Source organism: Trichoplax adhaerens, genomic scaffold (genome assembly GCF_000150275.1).
Source record: "Trichoplax adhaerens TRIADscaffold_2 genomic scaffold, whole genome shotgun sequence".
Classification (NCBI taxonomy): Eukaryota; Metazoa; Placozoa; class Uniplacotomia; order Trichoplacea; family Trichoplacidae; genus Trichoplax; species Trichoplax adhaerens.
In genome coordinates this window covers 973,723-996,361 of record NW_002060944.1, presented here as the reverse complement: position 1 = coordinate 996,361, position 22,639 = coordinate 973,723, and the positions used below count along the sequence as shown (strand labels likewise).

The 22,639-nt window shown below is 30.3% G+C and overlaps 4 protein-coding genes across 4 annotated transcripts; 1 reads left to right on the top strand and 3 right to left on the bottom strand.

The window, feature by feature from the left end:
- Positions 1-328: 328 nt before the first annotated feature.
- TRIADDRAFT_52958 (uncharacterized protein) lies at positions 329-8,800 on the top strand (the record flags this gene model as incomplete). The annotated part of the gene is made up of 25 exons (XM_002109722.1): positions 329-354; positions 579-717; positions 808-885; positions 957-1,051; positions 1,139-1,258; positions 1,490-1,569; positions 1,867-1,916; positions 2,080-2,272; positions 2,383-2,453; positions 2,774-2,875; positions 2,978-3,098; positions 3,321-3,404; positions 3,629-3,723; positions 4,361-4,422; positions 4,562-4,598; positions 4,707-4,812; positions 4,956-4,993; positions 5,219-5,322; positions 5,510-5,654; positions 5,746-5,802; positions 6,184-6,278; positions 7,053-7,100; positions 7,674-7,755; positions 8,303-8,400; positions 8,773-8,800. 25 exons carry the CDS (start codon positions 329-331, stop codon positions 8,798-8,800), a joined length of 2,154 nt encoding a protein of 717 aa, XP_002109758.1.
- Positions 8,801-9,327: 527 nt separating this feature from the next.
- TRIADDRAFT_52957 (uncharacterized protein) lies at positions 9,328-11,038 on the bottom strand (the record flags this gene model as incomplete). Its single annotated transcript, XM_002109147.1, has 2 exons — positions 9,328-9,437; positions 9,934-11,038. 2 exons carry the CDS (start codon positions 11,036-11,038, stop codon positions 9,328-9,330), a joined length of 1,215 nt encoding a protein of 404 aa, XP_002109183.1.
- Positions 11,039-13,424: 2,386 nt separating this feature from the next.
- Positions 13,425-13,751, bottom strand: TRIADDRAFT_8380 (uncharacterized protein; the record flags this gene model as incomplete). The annotated part of the gene is made up of 1 exon (XM_002109146.1): positions 13,425-13,751. A coding segment is annotated over one exon (327 nt), but the record flags the coding sequence as incomplete, so codon positions are not given.
- Positions 13,752-20,666: 6,915 nt separating this feature from the next.
- TRIADDRAFT_52955 (uncharacterized protein) lies at positions 20,667-21,710 on the bottom strand (the record flags this gene model as incomplete). Its single annotated transcript, XM_002109145.1, has 1 exon — positions 20,667-21,710. One exon carries the CDS (start codon positions 21,708-21,710, stop codon positions 20,667-20,669), a length of 1,044 nt encoding a protein of 347 aa, XP_002109181.1.
- Between the last annotated feature and the right edge of the window lie 929 nt (positions 21,711-22,639).

The following is a 22,639-nucleotide window of genomic DNA, read 5'->3' as shown; positions in this document are numbered from 1 at the left end:
AGTAGATAAGTGATTAATTGCATTTATAAAATTTCAGAAATTACGTTAGAGTATACCCCTTCAATGTAGTAACAACATCCTAACAGATTATTGTACTAACGATTTTAATTTGTTGTTTATTGTATGTCAATGTACGATCAGTTATCAACTCTTGTAGCCGCGACAAGCGATTCTACCGCGTATGATTTGAAATTTTTTCTGATTTATAACTCGTACTTAAAGCCTAAAACATTTATGTAACTCTCTAAGTTCTGAATCTTAATCTTATTGCTAGTGATGCGCTTAGCTTTAATTCGAACAGTTCAACAAATACGAAGAGCAGTAGGGAATGGCTAAAAGAGAATGGCCTAAGAGGTAAATGCCAGCGATATTCATTTCGAGTAATTATGTGTGCTAAATCACACATGGATGGCCAATTTTTATGTCTATCATGGCTAATTTAATAATTGTTAATTTAGTAATTGTACTGATATTAAATTGAATTTATAATTCTTCTTACACTTACTGTGTTACGATAATTCATAAAATGGCTGATATTCTCTTCCATATTTGCAATGATTTGTAATATTCCGTTATAGGAAGTCTAACTTTTATGATATTGTTGCTTTCTCAGCTCAAAAACTATCAATTTATCAACTTCTTGAACCAAATTCATTTCAACCTACTGTAACATACGTTCCTATCCTTAAGAAGGAAATTAGAGCTCATGTTTATGATGTAAGTTCAATTTCTTGAACGTTTATGCTACTTAATTCTCATTATTACTTCTTCACATTTGGACTTTTACCTTCCACCGCATATCTGTAGTCTATGATTAAATTTCAATGGCCAGATGGATCCGAAAGGCGTGTTCATATTGATCCTGCAACATTTACAGACTATACAGTAAGAAAGTCTTCGATAGACCTATCACTCTAACACGAAATTATAGAGCGATATTTCACATGAATATATAGGCAAGTTTACAGAAGGCAGCAGACCTGTTCAAATTGAGAGAACTATGGTTGAGATCTGGCAGCAGAAAAACTCTGGGTGTTATAGCTGAAAAAAGGTTCTGGAAAAATCAAGATGAATTTTTATAGGATCTTTGCCTTGATGATTATTTGCTGATTCTTAATGACTAAATCCTATTGAATAGAGTCACTATATTTATTGAAACATCCACTGAAATGGCTAAATCATTCAATCGATTAAAGAAAGATTTAAAGTTACTCTTTGAAGAACAATTAATCCATACACATGCCTTTAACGTTATCTGGTAAATAGTTGGTCTAATGAACGTTATAGTCAAATCGTTGTTGGTATTCGCCATTGACTATTTTTATATGTGCTCATGAATAGTATTGGCAGCAAAGTTCGTGCTTGGACAACGAAAATGGTCGAAACATCAAAAAAAAGCTTGCAAGAGTGTTATAGGTACTTACTTATTTTCAGTTAGCAAAGGAGTTTTAGCCAATAAGGTTGATAATCATACTAATCTACTTCTAAGGTGGATAACAACTCAAGAATGTCATGGACGCCTGAATCTATTGGAGGGTTTAAAGTTTACAATAGAATTGCATTTATTAGGTATAGATAATAAATAAAATGTATTTAGTTAATAAAAACTTCAATAAGGACCGCTAAAGAGAATCATTAAGAATAGGGATGTCAAAATTACAGATATTACGCCATAAATGTGCACAGTCTATCACTGCCATGACCAATATTTTTAACTTGAATAGTTGTTAAGACCAATGCTTAATCAATAATTAGTACAAGAAGACCTGTTAGAGTAGATCTTGTTGAATCAATTATGACTTAACAACCACTTGTAAGCTAAACTTGTAGAAATAAATAACAAACATAAATTCAAATTTCCCATAGATACTTCTGGCATGTACTTAATAGCTTGTTCCAAGCCAGATCAACCGATTGTGAGTATAAAATTTTCTATCAACTTCTCTTCTTATTCTTGAAGAGGTTAAAACTGTATCCAAAAATATCACGCTATTGCTATCAATACTTCTGAAGGCAATTTAACAGATTTATTCTTAAACAGCAGGCTTATTGAACTATCATATTCTTTACCTCTGTTAGGAATTAGTTATGTCATACCTTCAGCAACGTTTACTATTTCAAACGTTACCGCTACATTGCATCTATTATGATATTAGCCAGGAGACAGAATCGATTATCGGCAATATCAGTAAAATTTCTATGGCAGATAAAGTTTTATGCAATTTAGCCCATGCTACAACAGGCAGATTTCATGTCTATAGGAGAGATCAAGGTAAGTGAAATAGTAAAGATACGCAAAACCCTTGTCATAAAGTGCGATTTTAATTTTGATTTCGTAGAATGATATTTTATAATCTTAAATTGCTCTACAAATTTTCCTAGATGTCGTGGAAGGAGATGATGTGGAAATAATTAGAAAAGAAATAGAACAGACCAATGATTTTTGCGAAAAGGTATCTTTTTCATGAAAGTAAATTGCTATTAGATCTAGTATCAGTGATTGCTTCATTATCGATAGAAGAAAGTATATTCAATTTGTGGCAATAATGTTTGTAGCCAGTCATCTTTTCATGAAAGCAAGTTGCTTTTATTGGTTGTTTTCACTTTATACATATTTATTTTTTAGGCCGAATATCTATTACAATACACTATGGATAAAGTGAATACCAAAAGAGTAAATGACTCTAGCTAGATAGTAGCCGATTTATATATAGAATTTAATTTTAGATTTTTCTATATTTTGAACCATAATAAATCTTTGGTCCTATTAAAGGCTGGTTTTCGAAGTTCAGCAATAAATTATACTGAAGTCAATGAAAAATCAAAGACAAACACCTTACCTAAACGAATAAAAAGTGCGCCTTCTAAAATATCGGTAAAAGTTGTGAAATTTCTACTATTAGTCCCCTCCTATCTTAAAATTCATTTCAATTTCTTATTAATGTTTCTGATATGATTTTATAATACATGATTCTAGTCAAGTAAAACTCCATCTACTAGTAAGAATACATCCAGCAAAGCAAAACGTCAGAATCAAACGGCTAAAGTAAAGCCATGGAAGCCATCTGGTCCATCGGACCCTGCATACCAGAATTATCGTAAGCCTAAATTTGATTACTGATAGTCGTTATTGATTAATACTAAAATGACCATAAATGGTTTTCAATAATACAATGATATTCAATCATTTATACGAAATCTTCTATAAGAAATCTATTAAACAGTTATTAGGAATCTGTTTAATGCACGTAAAAGATATACGAATATGATGATCATATCTTGGTTAATATTTTATCTTTAATCTCTAAACTGCTTTGTAGCTGAATGGTTTTCCGGTAAAAAAACTAAAAAGGCTCAGTTGCAGCCCTTTTATATTGGGAGCCAGAAAGATAAAAAAGATATCGGTAAATTACGCTCTATTACTCTTTAACGTTTCTTTGATAGATAGACCGAATATGTAATATGTTAGCATTATGGCTAACTGTATGATCTATTTGCTGAATGCTCGTAGATACAATAGTATTGCCTGTTGTAATACAGCTATAACATCAAGTATTGGTTAAATTTGATATATACAGATTCAGAAATAACTTCCGCTTTGCTATTGGTATTTATTACCTCTTGTTAGGCTATGTCTATGTTAAGTATCCAGATACACATAAAGAAGGAAAAAATTTCGCTTGTAATATACCCAATGAAGAAGAATCATTAAGCTCAAAAGAGGTAATTTACACTTTAATGCTTGTTTACTTGATTTTGCTGGCGTTATTCTATTAAAAATGTTAAAAGTCTCAGCTAAGAAAATTTCATAATTCATATCGAGCAAGAGAAAATACATTTTATCCGCATCACATCTCAACTTCGATAATAAAAATTAGACAAATCTGTATTAAATTAAAAGTGTTTAAATCGATTGAACAGATTTAATTAATGATTCGTATCGATTGACTGAAGAAATACAGTATATCTAGATATATCTTAATGTTGATTATAGTTCAAATATTATAAAAAGAGTTTTTATATCTCTATATTAAGTTAAAAATGTTAAGAGTGGCTACATAGATTTTATTTACCAATTCTCAATAAGTGACAGAAGAAATGCAGCTTAATCCAAAATATATCTCAATCTTGCTAACAATATATATAGACTAAGCAACTTTACTAAATTAAAAATATTCAAGTTACTGCAGAGATTTTATTAATAATGCATAATGAGCTACTGAAATACGAGAAATACGCTTTTATCCGGAGGATATCTCAATTTCTATAGCGTTATATCGACCAGTCAACGCCATTAATCAAAACTGTTAAAGAATTTATCAAATAGACTTTCTTTGATGATTAAACTTTTATATCTTAGTGGTTAAAGAAATACAGTTTGTCAAAATTGTATCTCGATTTCGATAAATGGGTTATTAAAAGGTGTGTATCATTTAAACATAGGATAAACTCTTATAATAGAAGACCTTGATACTGTAGTGTAGACAGCATGTTGTACTACGAGCTAGCATTTATACGTAGTTTATTATAGTAATTTTGATAAATTTAATATATTATTAAGGAAAACAAAATCATCGAATGCCGCTAAAGTTAGCCAGGTTTGCTGACAATTTATCACCAATTGATCGAGTGCTATATAATTCATGGACTTCTGGACCTGAACCCGAGAAAAGTAACGCAACTTATATTTCTGTCCTTTACCATAGGATCAATGTACTGTTTCTCTTACATTAGTGGAACTAAAGAATTATCAAGCAATAATCGCAAAGGTATTTAAGCGATACCTTACCAGACTAAATTGGCTACTTACAGGTAATTATGTACTATTTGACTACTCGCTATTGCTTAATGATGCTATAAAAATTGGTATGCTTGATTGTGTTAATGACGAGCTTTAAGACTTATAATATTGCCGATAATGTTCTCATTTTATAATTTAATATTATGTATTCAAGGTAGTCGTAGGGTTTTTGGAGTCATTATGGAAAAAAATGTAAGATTATAAAATGCCTAAAAATAGGCTGAGTTAATTCTATAGCAGATGATTATGTAATTTTTAAGATTTATTTAATAGCTATAATTTAAATTCGTAATAAAGCTACAATATGATTAAAATAATAGTATAAATTTATTTACTAAAGTCAACTAATACTTCAGGATAGCTATAAAAATTAGATTCGTTGAGAATGACAATAATTACCGCTTTCTATACACGTAGATGACCATTCTACTTGATGCTTCTGGATCGATGGAATCGTATTTTAAGCAGCTAAAGCAGGCATTAATGATGCTAATCTGGGAACAAATGATGCATCGAAAATGGTATGAAAACGATTCACGATCTTTCAGTCGTTAATTTAGGCGTCTCGCGTCAGTCAGCTACTTCAACAACTCAAGATGATACTGTATATCTGCTATATAACGCTACTGACTACTGTAATTAAGTAGAAGCTTCCTGCCTCAACGATGAAGTATTTTTCTAATAATTTTATATCTATTTCGATACTAGCTTTAATATCGTCCAGTTTTCGAACGAGATCAATTCTTGGAAATCTAGAATAACCACGGCTGACGATAACACATGTATGAATGCTTGTAATTGGATCTCAAAATTGAACGCTATCGGTAATACAAATATATTGGACGCCTTAGAGGTTAGAGGATACCTTCGTTATTGTACTACCCTCAATCTTGAATCTCAAATAAAGTTAGTAAATCTGACATTGAAATCATTTGTTCTTTCAGTATACGTTTAAACAAGATCAAATAGAAGCTATATATATAATAAGCGATGGCATGACTGTAAGTAATTTATATCATGTTGTATCGTGGCTGTAATTTAATTAAAGAGGGTATTTTAATATTTTCATGTTCGCAATCTTCAGAATACTTGTACGTAACCAGTACTTTAAGATATTTGGTATGCAAATGTTAAAGCACTAGCTGACGATGATAGATTGTGAAGCCGTTGTGTGGTGTAATCGTGATCTATCGGTTGTGACATTATAAATCTGTATATCAATCAAATTTGCTAACCAAGTCATCTTTACTTCCATCATAAGTAATTTAGCTGAATAACACATTTGTTCATGTTATTAATCTAGATGCATGTATATCGTTAAAACTATGACTCTGGCTTAAATTTTCACTTTATATTATGTTCTTGTCGGTATTAAATAACAGGATAAGCCTTCAAATATGATCCTACGTAAAGTGAAGGAGTGGAGAAGCCAAAAGCCTGTCGCGATTCATACGATCGCATACTGTTGTGAAAAAAGGTCAGAAAATTTTATAAACAGTGTTTGTGACATACGTGCAAATTCCATAGATACTTTATGAAACTGCGATGATGTTGATGATTTAGATACAGAATCTACCTCCTAAGATATTTCAATATTAGCACTATCACAAACTAGCACAAGAGCTACTATAGTAGTATTTTATTTCAAACGAAAAAGTCACACCAAGCTCTACCAAAAACTTCATGACACTAATTATAGCCATATACTGTACTTTTGCTTATACTCTTTATCTCATAAAGCCTAATGCCAAAATGCTTGTACTGTATATGTTTTTTAATAACTTTATATTGCGTAAAATATTTAATAATAAAATTATCGCATGACACAGCTCATTTTAATCCAACTATTACTCGTATATTCTAAACATAGTCCAAACTGTCGGTATAATGACTAGGATTTATTTATCATCATATTCATTAACAATATCCAAATAAGACAAATAACACTCTTAGCATCGTATATTGTACGTTTTTTTATTCACCCTGAAGAAAGGAATATATATAGATAGTGAAATACCAGTACGAATTATCGCTTATATATTACAAATATTTCATTGCAGAAGTTATAGAAAAAGTTTAATAAACTTTACTAATTTTATTTCAAGCTATAGATCTGATTGACAGTTAACAATTAACTAGCATAATGCAGTATATAATCACTACGCATTCATTTGTTATAACTAATGTATTCTAGATGCTTTGTTTTTTTATCTCGTAAAGATTTACTTCTATAAAAATTTATTCTCTTAAGATCTGCAACTGAGTTCTTACGGCAATTAGCTCATCAAAATAATGGAAGGTAAGCATTCTGTCTTAAATCTTATTCTTTATTCTATGTAACAACGGGCGTTTCAGTAGACCCATACTGGTGTGCCATGCTATGTTATTTAATTTTATCCTGATTTTATATGTGGTTACAAAGCGTAAAATAAGCTAGTTGCGGCTATTTTTATTCAAAAATTCAAAAATTTGGAAGTGTAATTATCTCATGTAACTATCTTGTACAAAATTTGTATAATTTCTAGCCTACCGTACATTTTTATACTAAACACCTCCAAGCAGGACCAGCTTATGATAGTTTTTAGATATTCTAATAATTTGTTAAAGAACTTAAAATCTTGGCGGTACAATTATCTCATACAACTGTCGTATAAAATTTGTATAATCTCTAGCTACCCTACGTTCTATCTTACTGTACACTTCTAAACAAGAGCATTTTATGGTAGAGTTTAAATATTCTAATAGCCGTAGATAGCTAGTTAAATATGGGACATGGTTTAGTGACGGTAATTAGAGGATATTTTATGAATATATTTTAATCTCTAACTACCAGATTACATATAAACCTTAAATGTAATCCATTCCAAATTAGGTATCATGAATATAATCCTAATATGAAGAACAACTTAGAAATTGTTAATCAGCTTGCGGATAATAATTACAACATCAATGAGGTATGTAATATCTATCACAACATCACGTATAACAGATGTAACAGCTGGTAGTTTCACAGAATAATGCTGGCAACACACAGAAAGGCTGCTTCATAAATATGAATCAATAGCAATTTACCATAATAATACCAGTAAAAATACCGCTTTGCGCGTAACAATAGCAATACTTAAAATATTGAAGAATAACAAATTTACGATAAAAACCGAGTGATTGGCAAATAACTAAAACAATAATTGTGAATGAATAAGTAATGAACTTTTAGAGCTTCTAATTAAACATAAAATTCTCACTAACGAAGTAGGATACTGTCTCCTATTCGACATTGGGTATACGCCAAAATTACAAAGATGGAAAACTGTTTTCCGTGCATTATAAAATAATTCAGAAAGATATTATTGCCATCTTTTGATTTTCCGTCACATGCTAATTTTTATAATTTTGCACGATATCTGCAACTGATGCAATTAAATGCAAACTCAAATAGAAGAATAAAGTATGCTCGATGCATAAAAAATTTGACTTCTTTAACTTTTTAATTCCATTTAGAATGAAATAATATCTACCTACCCAAGTGACGATGCTAAAAAACTGCTGCGTGAAATAATGCTAGCGAAAGAATTTCACTTGCAAGCTTCTACACACATGTAAGCAAGCTAAAAATTTTAAAGACATTAATAAGAATTAAAATATATCGTAGCTGATGAATTTCACTCGCAAGCTTTAACACATACTGTATATAAGCAAGCTAAAAATTTTAAAGGTATTAAAAACTAAAATATGCGGTAGTTAATGGTAGTGGATAACTTTCGATTAAATTAAGAAGTCAATTCCACTAGATGATAGCAATTAGGTACACAGTATTGAGATGATATTATTCGACTCTACTTTATTAATCTTCTTTAAATTGTACTTATAATTTATGCTATAGTATGTCATAGAAACTATAATAATATCGGATAAAATTATGTAGATTAAATTAAATTCGAAAGTCTCCATATTCTTCTCTATCCTTATAGGAAACTTCGATCACCCAACAAAAGCTAGGCTAGAAGCAAGACAGCGATTTATTGATTTGATTCTTAGAAGCAAATCTTTGTATCATTTAGGCTGTTATCTTCTACTTAAATATTGCAAAAACGGCAATTTTATATTATAAAGAATGCTCTAGTGTTCTATGTACGATCTAACTGAAATGCGCGTATATGTTTTGACTGAATATTCAAACGCATAATATAAAATGGTATTAGTATAAGAATGTTATTGTTAATAAATAAAGCATCAGAATTATATATATATAAATGATATAGATATCAATCTTAAAAAAATTTGCAATAGAGAGTCCAAATATCCCAATTTTTACAGTCATAATTTGATGTCGGAATCAGATTTATCATATTGGCGCTTATAAGCAAGGTAATATGGCTGAAAATAGTAATTCATGAACTATTTGAAACTGAAGAGAGCTAATAACAAATGATGAAACAGTAAAGCTAATCTAAACTTTTAGGTTCTATTCCTAAATATAGAATACTTGTCCATGACATTATTTTATTCAGTATTCTGCTGCTTTATTATTGTACAGGTGTAGATTTTAAAATAACGAAAATTCCAATTAGTGAAAAAGGCATAAATGATCTGTTCCATGTGGAGACCATAATCATACAGTCTATTTCGGTAATTTCTATAATATTTAGAATTTCGCATAAAATGATGTTTTATCATTATATATGTTACATGGGTATTTTAAAATAGTGAAGTAATGGCATACTAAAGAGAAGGAACTAACTAACTGTTGTGATTATACCGAGAAATTTATTGAAGTAATAATATTATAAATTTACTACATGAAAAGTTTTTTCTAGTGTCTCAATTTATAGCCAATAACATCCCTCTAGAAGTATCATGGTATTGTAGTAGCATTTTAACAGAAGGAAAGATAGGCGATTAAGCTATAATTAATTTTCTGCCGCTATTAATTAATCGAGTGATCGGCACTTTGCTAAATATCTGATGGCAGGACGATTTTATAATGCGCCAATTCTGGGCATACTTCAATTTTACTACTTCGGGTAGTAATGTTAATCAGAGATTGATACTAAAATTAGATATTAAAGTTTATGACGTTTTGGCTTCTTCGACCAGAAATAGATTGGGCTTTATTGATTTTGTGGAATTACCTTTGTTAGTAATGTTGTCCATGGATAATTTAAGTTCGTCGTTGTCAGATTTATGATGAGAGTCTCGTGAAAAATTCCATATTGAGCCTTGTCTGTGGCAATCAGCGCAACAAAATTGCCATTTTAAGTGGAATATAGCCACAAATTCACGGCGATAATACAGATTGGTACTTGCATAAATGAATGGATTAATACAAGAATTAAAAAAAATTAATAATTTGGTAGTTAAATGTAAATCGTCATTTATTTTTGAAGCATGAAAACTAATATACGTGAAATAAGCTTGATTGGGCAGCCAACATATTAAAAAGGCCAATGATGTTATAGCACAAGTCAATGTGATTTTAGATTTTATCCTATAGGCTGCAGATTCTGTTTTATCAATGGATCGCAATAGATTACGAACTTTTTGCCGAATATAACGCAATATATCATAGTAGCAAACGATGACACATACCATAGGGAAAACGACGCGCAAAAATAGTAGAATTCCATAAAGGGCCATACTAAATTGAGGACCCACTAATAGTCGCCAATCACAAGGTGGATTAGCATTTTCTTGATAATAACTTTGTAAAATATTGGTAATATTGACAGCAATTCCTAAAATCCAAACCAGCACTACTACAAATTTACTTCGTTGAATGGTAAAATACCTTCGATGAAGCATTGGTCGGACTATAGCATATCGTCTTTCAAGGCTGAGTACAGCTAATGTATACATCGATATAAAGCCGAAGCTAAATGGCATTAATTCTGAGCCAATAATTTTGCAAAAGATTGAACCACCAATGCCAGGTGGTGGGTGATGATAATTTTCGCGGATAATATACGCTGGTGTAATAATAATACTCACACCAGTCAGCATATCCACAAGAGCTAAATTCCCAATTAAGATACCGTGAGATAAATTTTTTAATCTTGGACTGTATAAAAAGACGACAAATACGAACATATTACCTACAATAGACAACACAGCTATAATACCTAAAACAATTTGTGTTACTAGTCCACCATAATAATCATGACTGCTAGAATAATTTCCAGGTAAAAGCAGCTGCGTGATATTGGTAGGAATAACGGTAAAATTGGTCAAGTAGATCATGATAGAATAGTTCACTGAAAATTTTCAATTGAGCTATATGATAATTCTATCTTATTAATAGCATATTTTAGCAGCATATAATGACGTAAAAATGTTATTTGAAGATATTTAAGAAAAAAATAAATGTTGTTCAGCCTTTAAAAATAATGTAGATAGTTCTATTGAATTCGAGTATCTAACAGAATGATAAAATTAGGAAAGCAGTTTTAAGTTCAACAGCCAATGGTGTAAATAAATGCTTGAATGAGAGAATTAATTGCAGCTTCCGTATATGCAAGTACTTTGGTTTATAATCAATCCTTAATTTAGTCCCATTTGGATTCAATTTATGGTAATATTGTCTGAATTCCTAGTCAAATCAATTATTCTTGTAATTATGAAAGTTAAACTGCTCTTATATATCGTATAAAATCCTTAGAATACATTAAATAGTATAAATTTTAGGACCGGCTGGCTAAAATTTCGTAGATGAGCCTATTTTCCGATGTCATAGAGAAAAAGGCACACTATCCCATTAATTGATTCTTCTTAATTTGTTACAATTTCATATCAATATGTGTACGAAATTGAAGGAATAAGAGCTTATGGAGAAAAAGAAATGAAATAATAGTAATGAATTCTTCTTAATTTAATGCAATTTTATATCAGTATTAATACGAAATTGAAAGGAAAAACATTTTAGAGAAAAAGAGTAATATTCTAGAAATTGATTCTTCTTAATTTATCACAATTTTATATCGATATATGTACATAATTGACAGAAAACCTCTGAAGGCAGCTTGCTCAAACAAGAATCGATAGCTTGTTTTCGGTACCAATACTAATTTGATTTTCGCGATCTCTTTTACTACCTCTTATCCATATATAATTACATGCAATAAAAATAGAAGAATACTTAAGTTTAACTTCTGAATTAACTATATCTAGATTGTTACTTCATTTATACTAAAATTTATATTTAGATACTAACTTAAAGGTTTCGATTCAATTTTCAGGAAACTTTCATATAACTGGTAACATAGACTATTTGCCATGGTCCATATAGAAAAATAACTCCTAACATTGAATATTGTAGCTTACTACGAATAGAATAGGGATCATCTCATATCCTGTTATAAATAATGGATTAATTACGCTAATAAGTCCAAATCAATCAAGGATATGAAAGGTTTATTTGGCTATTATCCTTTATTATTGCTCTTAATTAAGTTAACAATTTGTCACTGTTTATTATTGTATAATTGTAAACGTTATGATATCTGAAATACCTTGGACCTAAAAAGGGCTTACAGCCTATCATAGTATAGTTAAGCAAATTAAAACTACACTATATTATTAAACATTGAATATTGGAACAATGACGTTTTTAATGTAATGCTATACAGATATATTTTAAATCGTGAAAGCCGTAACATAGAAGAGAGTGGATGTTAAATATAGAATTAATTTATATATGGAGACTTATAATTCTACAGTCTATTTCTGTAGTAATGATGAAATTTTGAGAGAAAGTAATCTATTGCCATAATATGTTTTAAAATGGTAGAGTAAGAATATACGTAAAGGAAGAAGAATTTCTTCATCTAGCTATCGAGATGACAACGCTAAAATTGATTATGGCGGCTTTTGCTACATTAAAAGCTTTCCAATAACTCTGTTCATAACAAAGTGTCGCTAATAAGGTATCATGGTATTTTATTGGTATTTTAAGAAAAGAAAAGCTAGTAGAACAAGTTCAAATAAATATCTTGACGCTCGACTAATAGAATTAGTCAAACCAGAAGGATTTAGTTCAATTTCTACTGATAGCAGGATAATGAGATACGATAATCCATTTAAAGTCTACTTCAATTTTACTCCTTTGTACATTACAGTATGGAAAACTAGAGACAGATTTCATCATTGACTATCAATAGCCAGGTATTTATATCCTTTTAGCTTCTTCGACCCTGAATGGACTGATCCTTAATGATTTTGCGGAATAAGTTTTGTCCATGTGCAATTCATTTTCGTCGTTGTCGGTTTTACGATGAGAGTCTCGTGAAAAATTCCATAATGCGCTTTGCTTGCTGCAATCAATGCAACAAAATTTATATTTTAAATGGAACAGATCAATAAATTCACGTCTATAATAGGGATTAGTACTTGCATAAATAAATGGGTTAATACAAGAATTAAAATAAATTAGTAACTTTGTTATTAAATGAATTTCATTGTTTCTAGTAATAGCACGAAAGCTGATAAATGAAAAATAAACTTGATTGGGTAACCAACATACTAAAAATGCCATCGACGTTATAGCACACGTAATTGTGATTTTTTTTCTCATTTTATAGGCGGCAAATTCCTTCCTATGAACGGAATGCAACAAATGATGTACTTTTCGTTGGATATAGCGTAGTATATCATAGTAGCAAATAATGACACATAATATGGGGAATATGAAGCGTAAACATAACAATATTCCATAAAGGATCATGCTGAATTCAGAATCGACGAGATACTTCCAACCACAAGGTGGATTGCTATCGCCTTTATAATAAGCTTGTAAAACATTGGCGATATTAACAGCAATTCCCAAGATCCAAACGAGTACTACTAGAAATTTACTATTTCGAATCGAAAAATACTTTCGATGAAGCGGAGGTCGGACCACAGCATATCGTCTTTCAAGGCTCAACACAGCTAATGTATATATAGATATAAAACCAAAGCTAAATGTCATCATTTCTGAGCCGATAATTTTACAGAAGATAGTACCACCAATGCCAGGTGGTGGATGATGAAAATTTTCACGGATAATATGAACTGGCGTAATGATAATACAAACGCCAGTTAGCATATCAACAAGAGCTAAATTTCCAATTAAGATGCCATGAGAACGATTCTTTAACCTTGGGCTGTATAAGAAGACGACAAATACGATTATATTACCGAGGATTGACAATATTGCAATAATTCCGAAGAAAATTTGCGTCGCTAGTCCACCGAGATAATTATGACCACTGGAATAATTGCCAGATGATGGCAACTGTGTAGCATTGCTAGGAATAGCGGAAAAATTGGTTAAATTCATCATGATATAGAAATTGGTTGATCAATTTTCATTTGTTGAATAAGAAAAAGACCGCTAAGTTAGGACAGGTAATGATACGAGTATAAATAAATAATTGTTTGATAGAATTGTATTAGGATAAATTTTGAAATGTTGTAGCTATAGATAGTTAAATTAATGTCGCTATTTTGCGGATGTTAAGAACTATAATAGAAATGAGTATGATCAATTTTGGAAAATAGACAGTTAAAATCGAATATTCAATAAGAAAAGACTGCTAATTTAAGATATACAATGATATAAATAAGTATTTGATTGAGAGAACTAAATATTAGCATTGAACCATTTCGATACAGTGTATTTTATTAAAGCCTTAGTCCGAGCGATTAAATTTTCATATGTTGTAGCCATAGATAGCTAAATTAATATCGCTATTTATTTTACAGATGGTAATAATTGCAATCGGAATGAGCGTTGATTAATCAGAAAACAGATAGTTTAAATCGGATATTAAATTGGACGATACAATAAGAAAAAGAGCATTAAGTTAGGGCAGGCATGATATAAACAAATATTTGCTTGAGAAAATTAAATATTAGCCTTGAACTATTCCGATACGATGTCCTTTAATGAAACCTTAGTCTAGTCTTGGCAAGTATGTAATATTAGGTGAATTAGCAGTTAAATGAAATTTTTTAGTAATTATAACGCGATATATTGCTTTTACACATGTATGGAGCCAAGTACTAGCATACTTTAGACAATATGATCTTTGGATAGTCCCGTGGGAGTTTTATATTTGTGCATATAAGTATCGTCTAATTAAATCATAATTTATAGCACTGCAACAAAAAATAATTGCACATATTAATTAATTTTGCTAATTTTATTATAGTTCCTATATCGATATGTTTACGAAATTGCAAAAGAAACCTTGGTATAAATTGATAGCTTGGTTGCGGCTCTGATGATAATTTGCGATCTTTTTATACCTATTATACAAAATTCTAGACGATAAAAGAATGAAAGAAATTTTTTATGTCTTATTGTCAATTAACATTATCTAAGTTGTCATTCCATTTACAACTGCTGCAAACATTGCCAACATTGGATGGAGACTTCAAGTAATGATCAACTTCTAAGGAAACTCTGTAAAAGATCTATAGCAAGAAAGATATGCAAGGGTCTATATAGAATAAATTTTCTAGCAGTGAACAGTGCAACTTGCTAGAATTGAACAGGCGCCATTTCATATTCCGTTATTAATAATAGATTAATTATTCATAGGGTCAATACCAATTAATGATATTAATAATTTATTACATGTTTGGCCTTTATTTTCACTGCTGATCAATTTAACAATATATCCTAATACAGAAAAATGTATTAGCCTATTTGAATAGATTAGAAAAGATTAGTTTGATATAAGGTAATCGTGTTGAATTATAATGTGTTAATTATGACAGAAAAGCCCGTAGGCAAAACAGGATGGCGAGTATCGTAATTGAAATATAGTAAAATTTTGGTTAACTATTCACAATCGAACAATCTTCTGTCAATTAATCTAATGTCTAAGGAAAATAAAGTCGTCTACGCCATTAGCAAATTTAAAATTGTTTTATAAAGGTATTACTTTGATGATCAAAAGAACAACCTTGATATATATAATTAGAGGGGCATTAAGGATATGGTTTACTTCACATGATAAGTTTCTTGAATTTGATGATTTTACTTCTGTGGCAATAACCTTTTCAATTATTAATTTAATTAAATACATTTCTTTAACAGTAGACTCCTTAGCATGGTCATATCTGAAATTCTTACCATCAAAATGATACGCAATGACGTGCGAATGTGTGGATAGTAGGATTTTCCGATAGCAGCTTCAGATAATAGAAATAATATCAGAGAAATGGAAATAGTTCCATGAATTAATAATTATTAAACATGGTTACATAATATAAAATTTAGTTTATAAAGTTGAATTTGGCTTGTAGAAAGGCTTAGCAAAGGCATGCCAACTTAGTAAACAGATCTATTATATTTGTAATATTTTGTATGTGCTGCTTCTTGTGCACTTATAAGCTCTTAACTACTTTCAATGATGCAAACAAGATCTATAATTCAAGTTAATGATAGCTTATGCAGCATTCAGAAAGAAAATATCTATTATAATCTTGTACTCTTTGCTAGTTCCAGGTATGATTAATTACGTGACTGAAACAGAAAAATTATTTCGTATCGCACGTAAACAATATGTAAAGCATTTGAATATTTTATTAATATTTTCCATTATCAACTTAAAATGATTAGTTATATAATAAATTTATAGTATTTACAAATAAAAAATTACACTTATTCTAATCTGCGATATCCCTAATCTATGAATATGGCGATTTTACTGATTGGTATTGAATATATTATTGTGCTATGCTTTAGCATTTTAATTAAATGCGATGGTAGATATAATTGGATTCAGGTTGCGAATTGGAGATACCTGTAGCAGCTGTCTAAAAATATTGGCTAATAAACGATATGCAAGTTTAATTTTCATACGCAAAAAGCAACGATAAAATTTGAAATGCAAATATATGTAAGAGATTTACTACAACTATTTCCTAAAATACATCGCTTTGACCTTAATTGGGTTCAAATAATGAAATAGGGTATCTTGTAAGATTAAAATGAGTACTTTATCCATATGAAACGTAAATAATTAATTAATATCATCCATGGCGCCTATTAATAGGCTAATCTATTTTAGAAGAAAAAAAAGCATTAAAATTTAAGATTCAATAGAAACTTTAATTAGATCTTACGTAATACTTTTGTAATTCATCAAATTTATCAGAAAAACCTTCATAATTGCGTAATAATTATGATAAGATAGTCTCGATATTGCTATAATTTCAACAGTGATACTATGAGCCATTATCCGACTAATTACATCATTAATTAAGCTATTAATTAATTATCAAATACAGTAACGGCATGGCTATTTTTGATTATTAAATTGGTATATCCAAAGGTTGTTCAGAAGGTATTTCAATAGCCACAAATCTCCACAGAGTGTGGAATTTCATTGTTAATATTGACAGTTGTAACAATAAGATTTACGCGTATGTTAGAAACCTCATTACTTACCCCCAAAACTAAACTTTATTATCTTACTTCTTTACCTCGATTTTTGTTTTTGCCCATTGAATCTTTACCCTGATATTATACTTTACTAAAATGCAGCACTATATTGAATGTATTAGTAACTTCAGTTGTGACACATGATGATAGCCTAGCAAAATTCATATTCTACATGCTTGTCGTTTAGTAAATATCAATTAAGTAATTTTGCAGTTGATGAAAACGGATTGATTTCTAAGGATAGGATAAGATACTCGATTCTTACCTTATAACTGATATTTTTAAAGATATAGCCATTAAATCTTATACAGGGTACTAAGGTACTTCTCATATAGTAACCTGTGAAGCAATCATTCCACGCATAAGTATTTAATTTACAACATTTGTCAAACCACCATATGTACTGGCTGGCTGTATACCTAAAGCGATCAATTATTGACGTTTGTCACGGGGCTAAATTACTGTGAGGAGTCAATTTATGCAAATATGTAGATTTAGCGGGATGAAGACTTCCATCCAGGTTCTTATATTATTCTACTGCTAAATATAGTTTAAATACATGCAGTATGACCAAGATCGGTCATAGCAATATTGACGTTATAAAGCTATAACCTTAAGTAGATAGATACTATTCCCTTAAGATGATAATTCCTAGATTTAGCGGTAGATTTCTGAATATAGATGTAAGGAAGTAGTTTAGCAGATGCTAATATTATCTGCTGATATATTATAAACCCGATTGGTAATTTTGTAAATAAAATTTTGAATATTCTAGATTAAAATCTTATACATATTAAATGTGTTAGATAAGAATTAAGGATGATCGGGGATATCTTCCAAATTAATTCTGCATTTAATAGGACTAGATTAGAGTTTAGAGAAGTCCTAAATGGAACATTTTGGATGGAATATCACCGATAAATAACGTCAAAATAGCTATTTGAACGATTACCGATTCGGTTAATAAATTAGATTTATGGTTTCATTTTAAGTTGAACACTTAATTTATTGTCTAGACCAGTCGATTGTGGTTCTGACTACGGAAGATATTTCCAGTACGTACGTACCGCAAATCGCCTAGTGATATTTTACTGAAACTGGTAGCAATTCTACTATCCCTTTCAACGAGTTAAAGAAGTCGAGCTGTCAACATCACTTAAGTTAATAGTAATTGCTAAACTATGAACACTTTTATCTAGAGAATTAGTCAATAAAAAAAATTTAAGGATTGTCAGCTTTGGACAGAATCTAGTTTGAAATCTCACTTACAGTACGCTAAATATTAGAATAAAGCACCATTAACTAGACAGTTGCAGCAGTGGGCATAGTAATTCAGAGTTTGCTGCCCCAAATTTTTTGACTACAGATATTTATATTAGTTGAGTAACTGAGCGAATTGTAATGGCATTAATTAGTTATAAATAACGTTATGAAATTGCTTTTGATAGCGTTAAACAAGTATAACTATTTCAAATGGATTATATGCCTTTTATGAATAGCGTGTCGATCCTGCAATAACGTTTGAAAAAGTAGAAATCATAAACTGTTTGGGTAGGTAGTTGATATAATAATTGGAAATTTTATCATAGAATTTACAAATATTTTTCAAATTGGAAGAATATATTTATACATATCTTAATCTAAGTTAATCGAAGATGTATAGTATCATACTCTAGGTCGCTTTCAACTGGTCTAAAATTTTTAACTTTAATTATACGATACCTTACATGTTTTTGTAAATTAGAGTGTGTTATATGTGTTGCAGCACTACATTTTTTGCTAAGTCACAGCGTTTAAAATGGTGATACTGAATACAATTTGTAATATCAATTTTCGTTTTGCAGAGATGTTTTTGCAAAAGGATTATAAATGTATTTCAATTAAAGAAACAGCCGAGGGTAAAGTAATAGATATTATTCTTGAGTATAGCGTACTGTGAAAATGTTACAGATCTTCTTTAATTAGTATATGTGTATGTGTAATGCTATCATTTAAGCATATTCGCAAAAATAGTATACATAATTTCAGTTGATATCGAAATTTAGAAAGAAAATCTATTACTTAGCTTCCTTTGGCCTTATTTTATATATACTGTACTGTTTAAAATTGATGTATCTAAAGGATTGTATGGATTAACATAGGGCTTTAGAACTTTTGATAGATCTTTCAAGTTAAAAAGTTGATTACCGGAAAATAGAAAATAAAAAATTTAGCAAATCGAGTAGATGAACATCGTGCTGATAAGTAAATTCAAGTATAACACAGCATATATATCGCACGTTATCATTAGAGAAAATTTGCAGTGATTTATGTTTAATAATCGTACAGGATTCCACTCCAAGACATATCGTACGTTTTTCAAATGCAATGGCAAACTACTAATATTAATAGATGTGTTTCATTTATGTGATACTAGATATACTATCTAGTTTTTCATGGTTTCATCATAGGAGTAATTTCTTGAGCGAATAAACTTAGAGGTAAAGGACTTTAGTCTACATGTACCACGATATCGAAAGCAAAATATGATTTTATTAATGCAAGGTTATACTCTATCACTATTAATTTAATGGATGTATTTCATCATAAGAGTATTAAATTCATGAGCAAGTAAACTTAAAGGTGAAGAACTTAAGTTTACAAATACAGCGATATCGAAAGTAAAAATGTGATTTTATTTAAAGTATGTGTATCCTGCCACTATTAATAAATGTATTTCATGATAGAAGTATTTAATTCTTGAGCAAATAAACTTAAAAGCAGAAGGGTTCAAGTCTACAAATACAGCGATATCGAAAGTAAAATGTGATTCTATTATCGTAATAACTGTGAAACAAATACCTCGCATTACAGCTATTCGACAAGTAAAAATATATAATGTATAGGACTATCTTAATGACAAAGAATTTAAGTAAAAATATAACTTAAAGTCTACAGATTTACAAAATAAATTGGCGATATTTCATATATTAGCAATATATATGCTAATGATCGGATTTGTAAAAGTGCTTGTGATTAAGTTTTGTAGTAGATATATTCAGATGATTTGTACTTGTAAGCAAGGATTAACAATTTTATGCGCTACGAATAAGTGATTTCTAACCAATTGTGTACAAGTTACCGCCAATTTGCTATATACTAACATATTTTATCTATAATTTTAAAATATATATTCTTATTATTAATAATAGTAAAAGTACCATAAATGCCTCGTAATCAACAACCAACTCAAAGGGAAAATACGGCAGGTAGTCAATGTGAAATGCAAAAGTATTACTCATATCGCGTTGGATTGCTTATCTATCGTATAAATCATGGATTAGTAACACACTAAGTTATACAGATACAAGTACAGTACATTAAATAAATAATAACTACATAGATATCCATTCGAATTTTCTAAGCTTATGGTAGAGTAAGATAAGAAATATTTTTCTATTCTGTCGGGCTATTCGTATTTGCAAGTGATAATGACATCATCGCTGCTCGAGATTTATATCCTGAATAATTATTTAACCTCATCATTTTTATAAATTCTTGACGATAATAATGATTTATACTGACGTAAATGAAGGGATTGATACAGGAATTGAATAGAATCAATAATTTGGTTACAAAGTGAATATCGGAATTGATCGTTGCCGCTTGAAAATTAATTAAAGTAAAATAAATTTGATTTGGTAGCCAACACAGTAGAAAGGCCAGCGATGTTACAGCGCATGTTATGGTTACTTTCTTGGCAATCTTATAGGTTACCGTCTCTTTTTTATCCATTGCTTCGGTTAAATCACGAATAGTTGATCTCATGTGGGCTAATATATTGGCATAGCAGATAACGATGCATAGCAAAGGCAGCAGAAATCGCAAGACAAACAAAATGCCATAAACTGTCTTCTGCACAATCGGTCCACCAGCTAAGCTCTCCCATCCACACGGAGGTTGGCTGCCTTGATGATGTACTCCTTGAATTATATTCGTCACATTTAAGATAATCCCCCAAATCCAAGCAAATACAATCATGATCTTAGTACGATTCCTACGGAAATAACGTGCATGAAGATATGGCTTGACAACGCCATAACGTCGCTCTAGACTCAAGATAGCTAAAATGGACATGGAAATCACACCAAAGCTAAAGGTAAATGTTTCAACACCAATCAGTTTACAAAATAAACTTCCAGCTAAACCTGGTGGCGGATCGGGATAAGCTTCACGAATAATATGTGCTGGTGTAACAATAATAAAGATACCGGTTAAGAGATCTACTAAAGCTAAATTCCATATTAAAATCCCATGGGAGTAGTTTCGAAGTTGTTTACTGTATGAGAAGAGCGCTAAAACCAAGGCATTACCGACAATCGATAGGATTGCAATTATTCCAAATAATACTTGAGTTACAACGCCACCTATGTATTGAAATCCAGCAGATGCTGTGGCATTTATACTTATTGGCGTTGTAGTATTGTTGCTGATATTCATGCTTCGAAAGAGAGAAGATCGATAAAGGTAATCGGCTATACGATTATTAATCCCTTAAAACTTCAGAATTTGAAGATTAAGGAGGAAAACTTTATGTTTATTGAGTTAAAGCCATTTATAAATGTTTGTATATTCAAAGGTCTGCGTGTACACTAAATAATCAGCTACCAAGTCCTCATCTGTATATATCGGAATTTAAAGACTAACAAGGGATTTCACTCGTCGAATCTGATCATAATTGTGCAATGTTGACTGGCAAATGATACTTATTTTTGTTGATTAATCCACTAAAATTAGGAATTTGAAGACTGTGCTAATGAGACAATTATTTATCTTTCCTCTAGCTGAATCTAATAATTAATAATTAAGGCGTACTTTGAGAATTTGAAGACTGCACTAATAAGACAATCATATATCTTCGTCGAACCGAATTTAGCGATAAATAATTGAAAAGGTATATTTGAAAGTATGAAACTAATGAGGTAATATAGTATTCTCAACATCCGTTGAGCTGAATCTAATAATAACTGAAATGATTTATTTAGGAATTTAAAGGTTTCTAAGATAATTTTTTATATTCCGTGAGTTGAACTTAATAATGGTCCTTATATTAATTATTAATTAATAGTGACATACTTTAGGATAAATATAGTCGACTATTTAGTGATAATCTATTATTATTGGGAATTCGAACTCTAATGAACCAATTTTTGCCTTAGATTATTCGAGCTAACCCTGTAATAGTAGTAGATAGGAGGATGCCTTAAATCTGATATTTGAAGACTTATCCACTAATATTGAGATCTTGATTGCCAATGAGTCAATATTTTATATTTATCAAACTGAATCCAGTGATAGCCAACGCCTTAATCCAGATATATCGTAGTCGCTACTGTATTACTACAACCTTAATTCGTAAGTTAGATGAT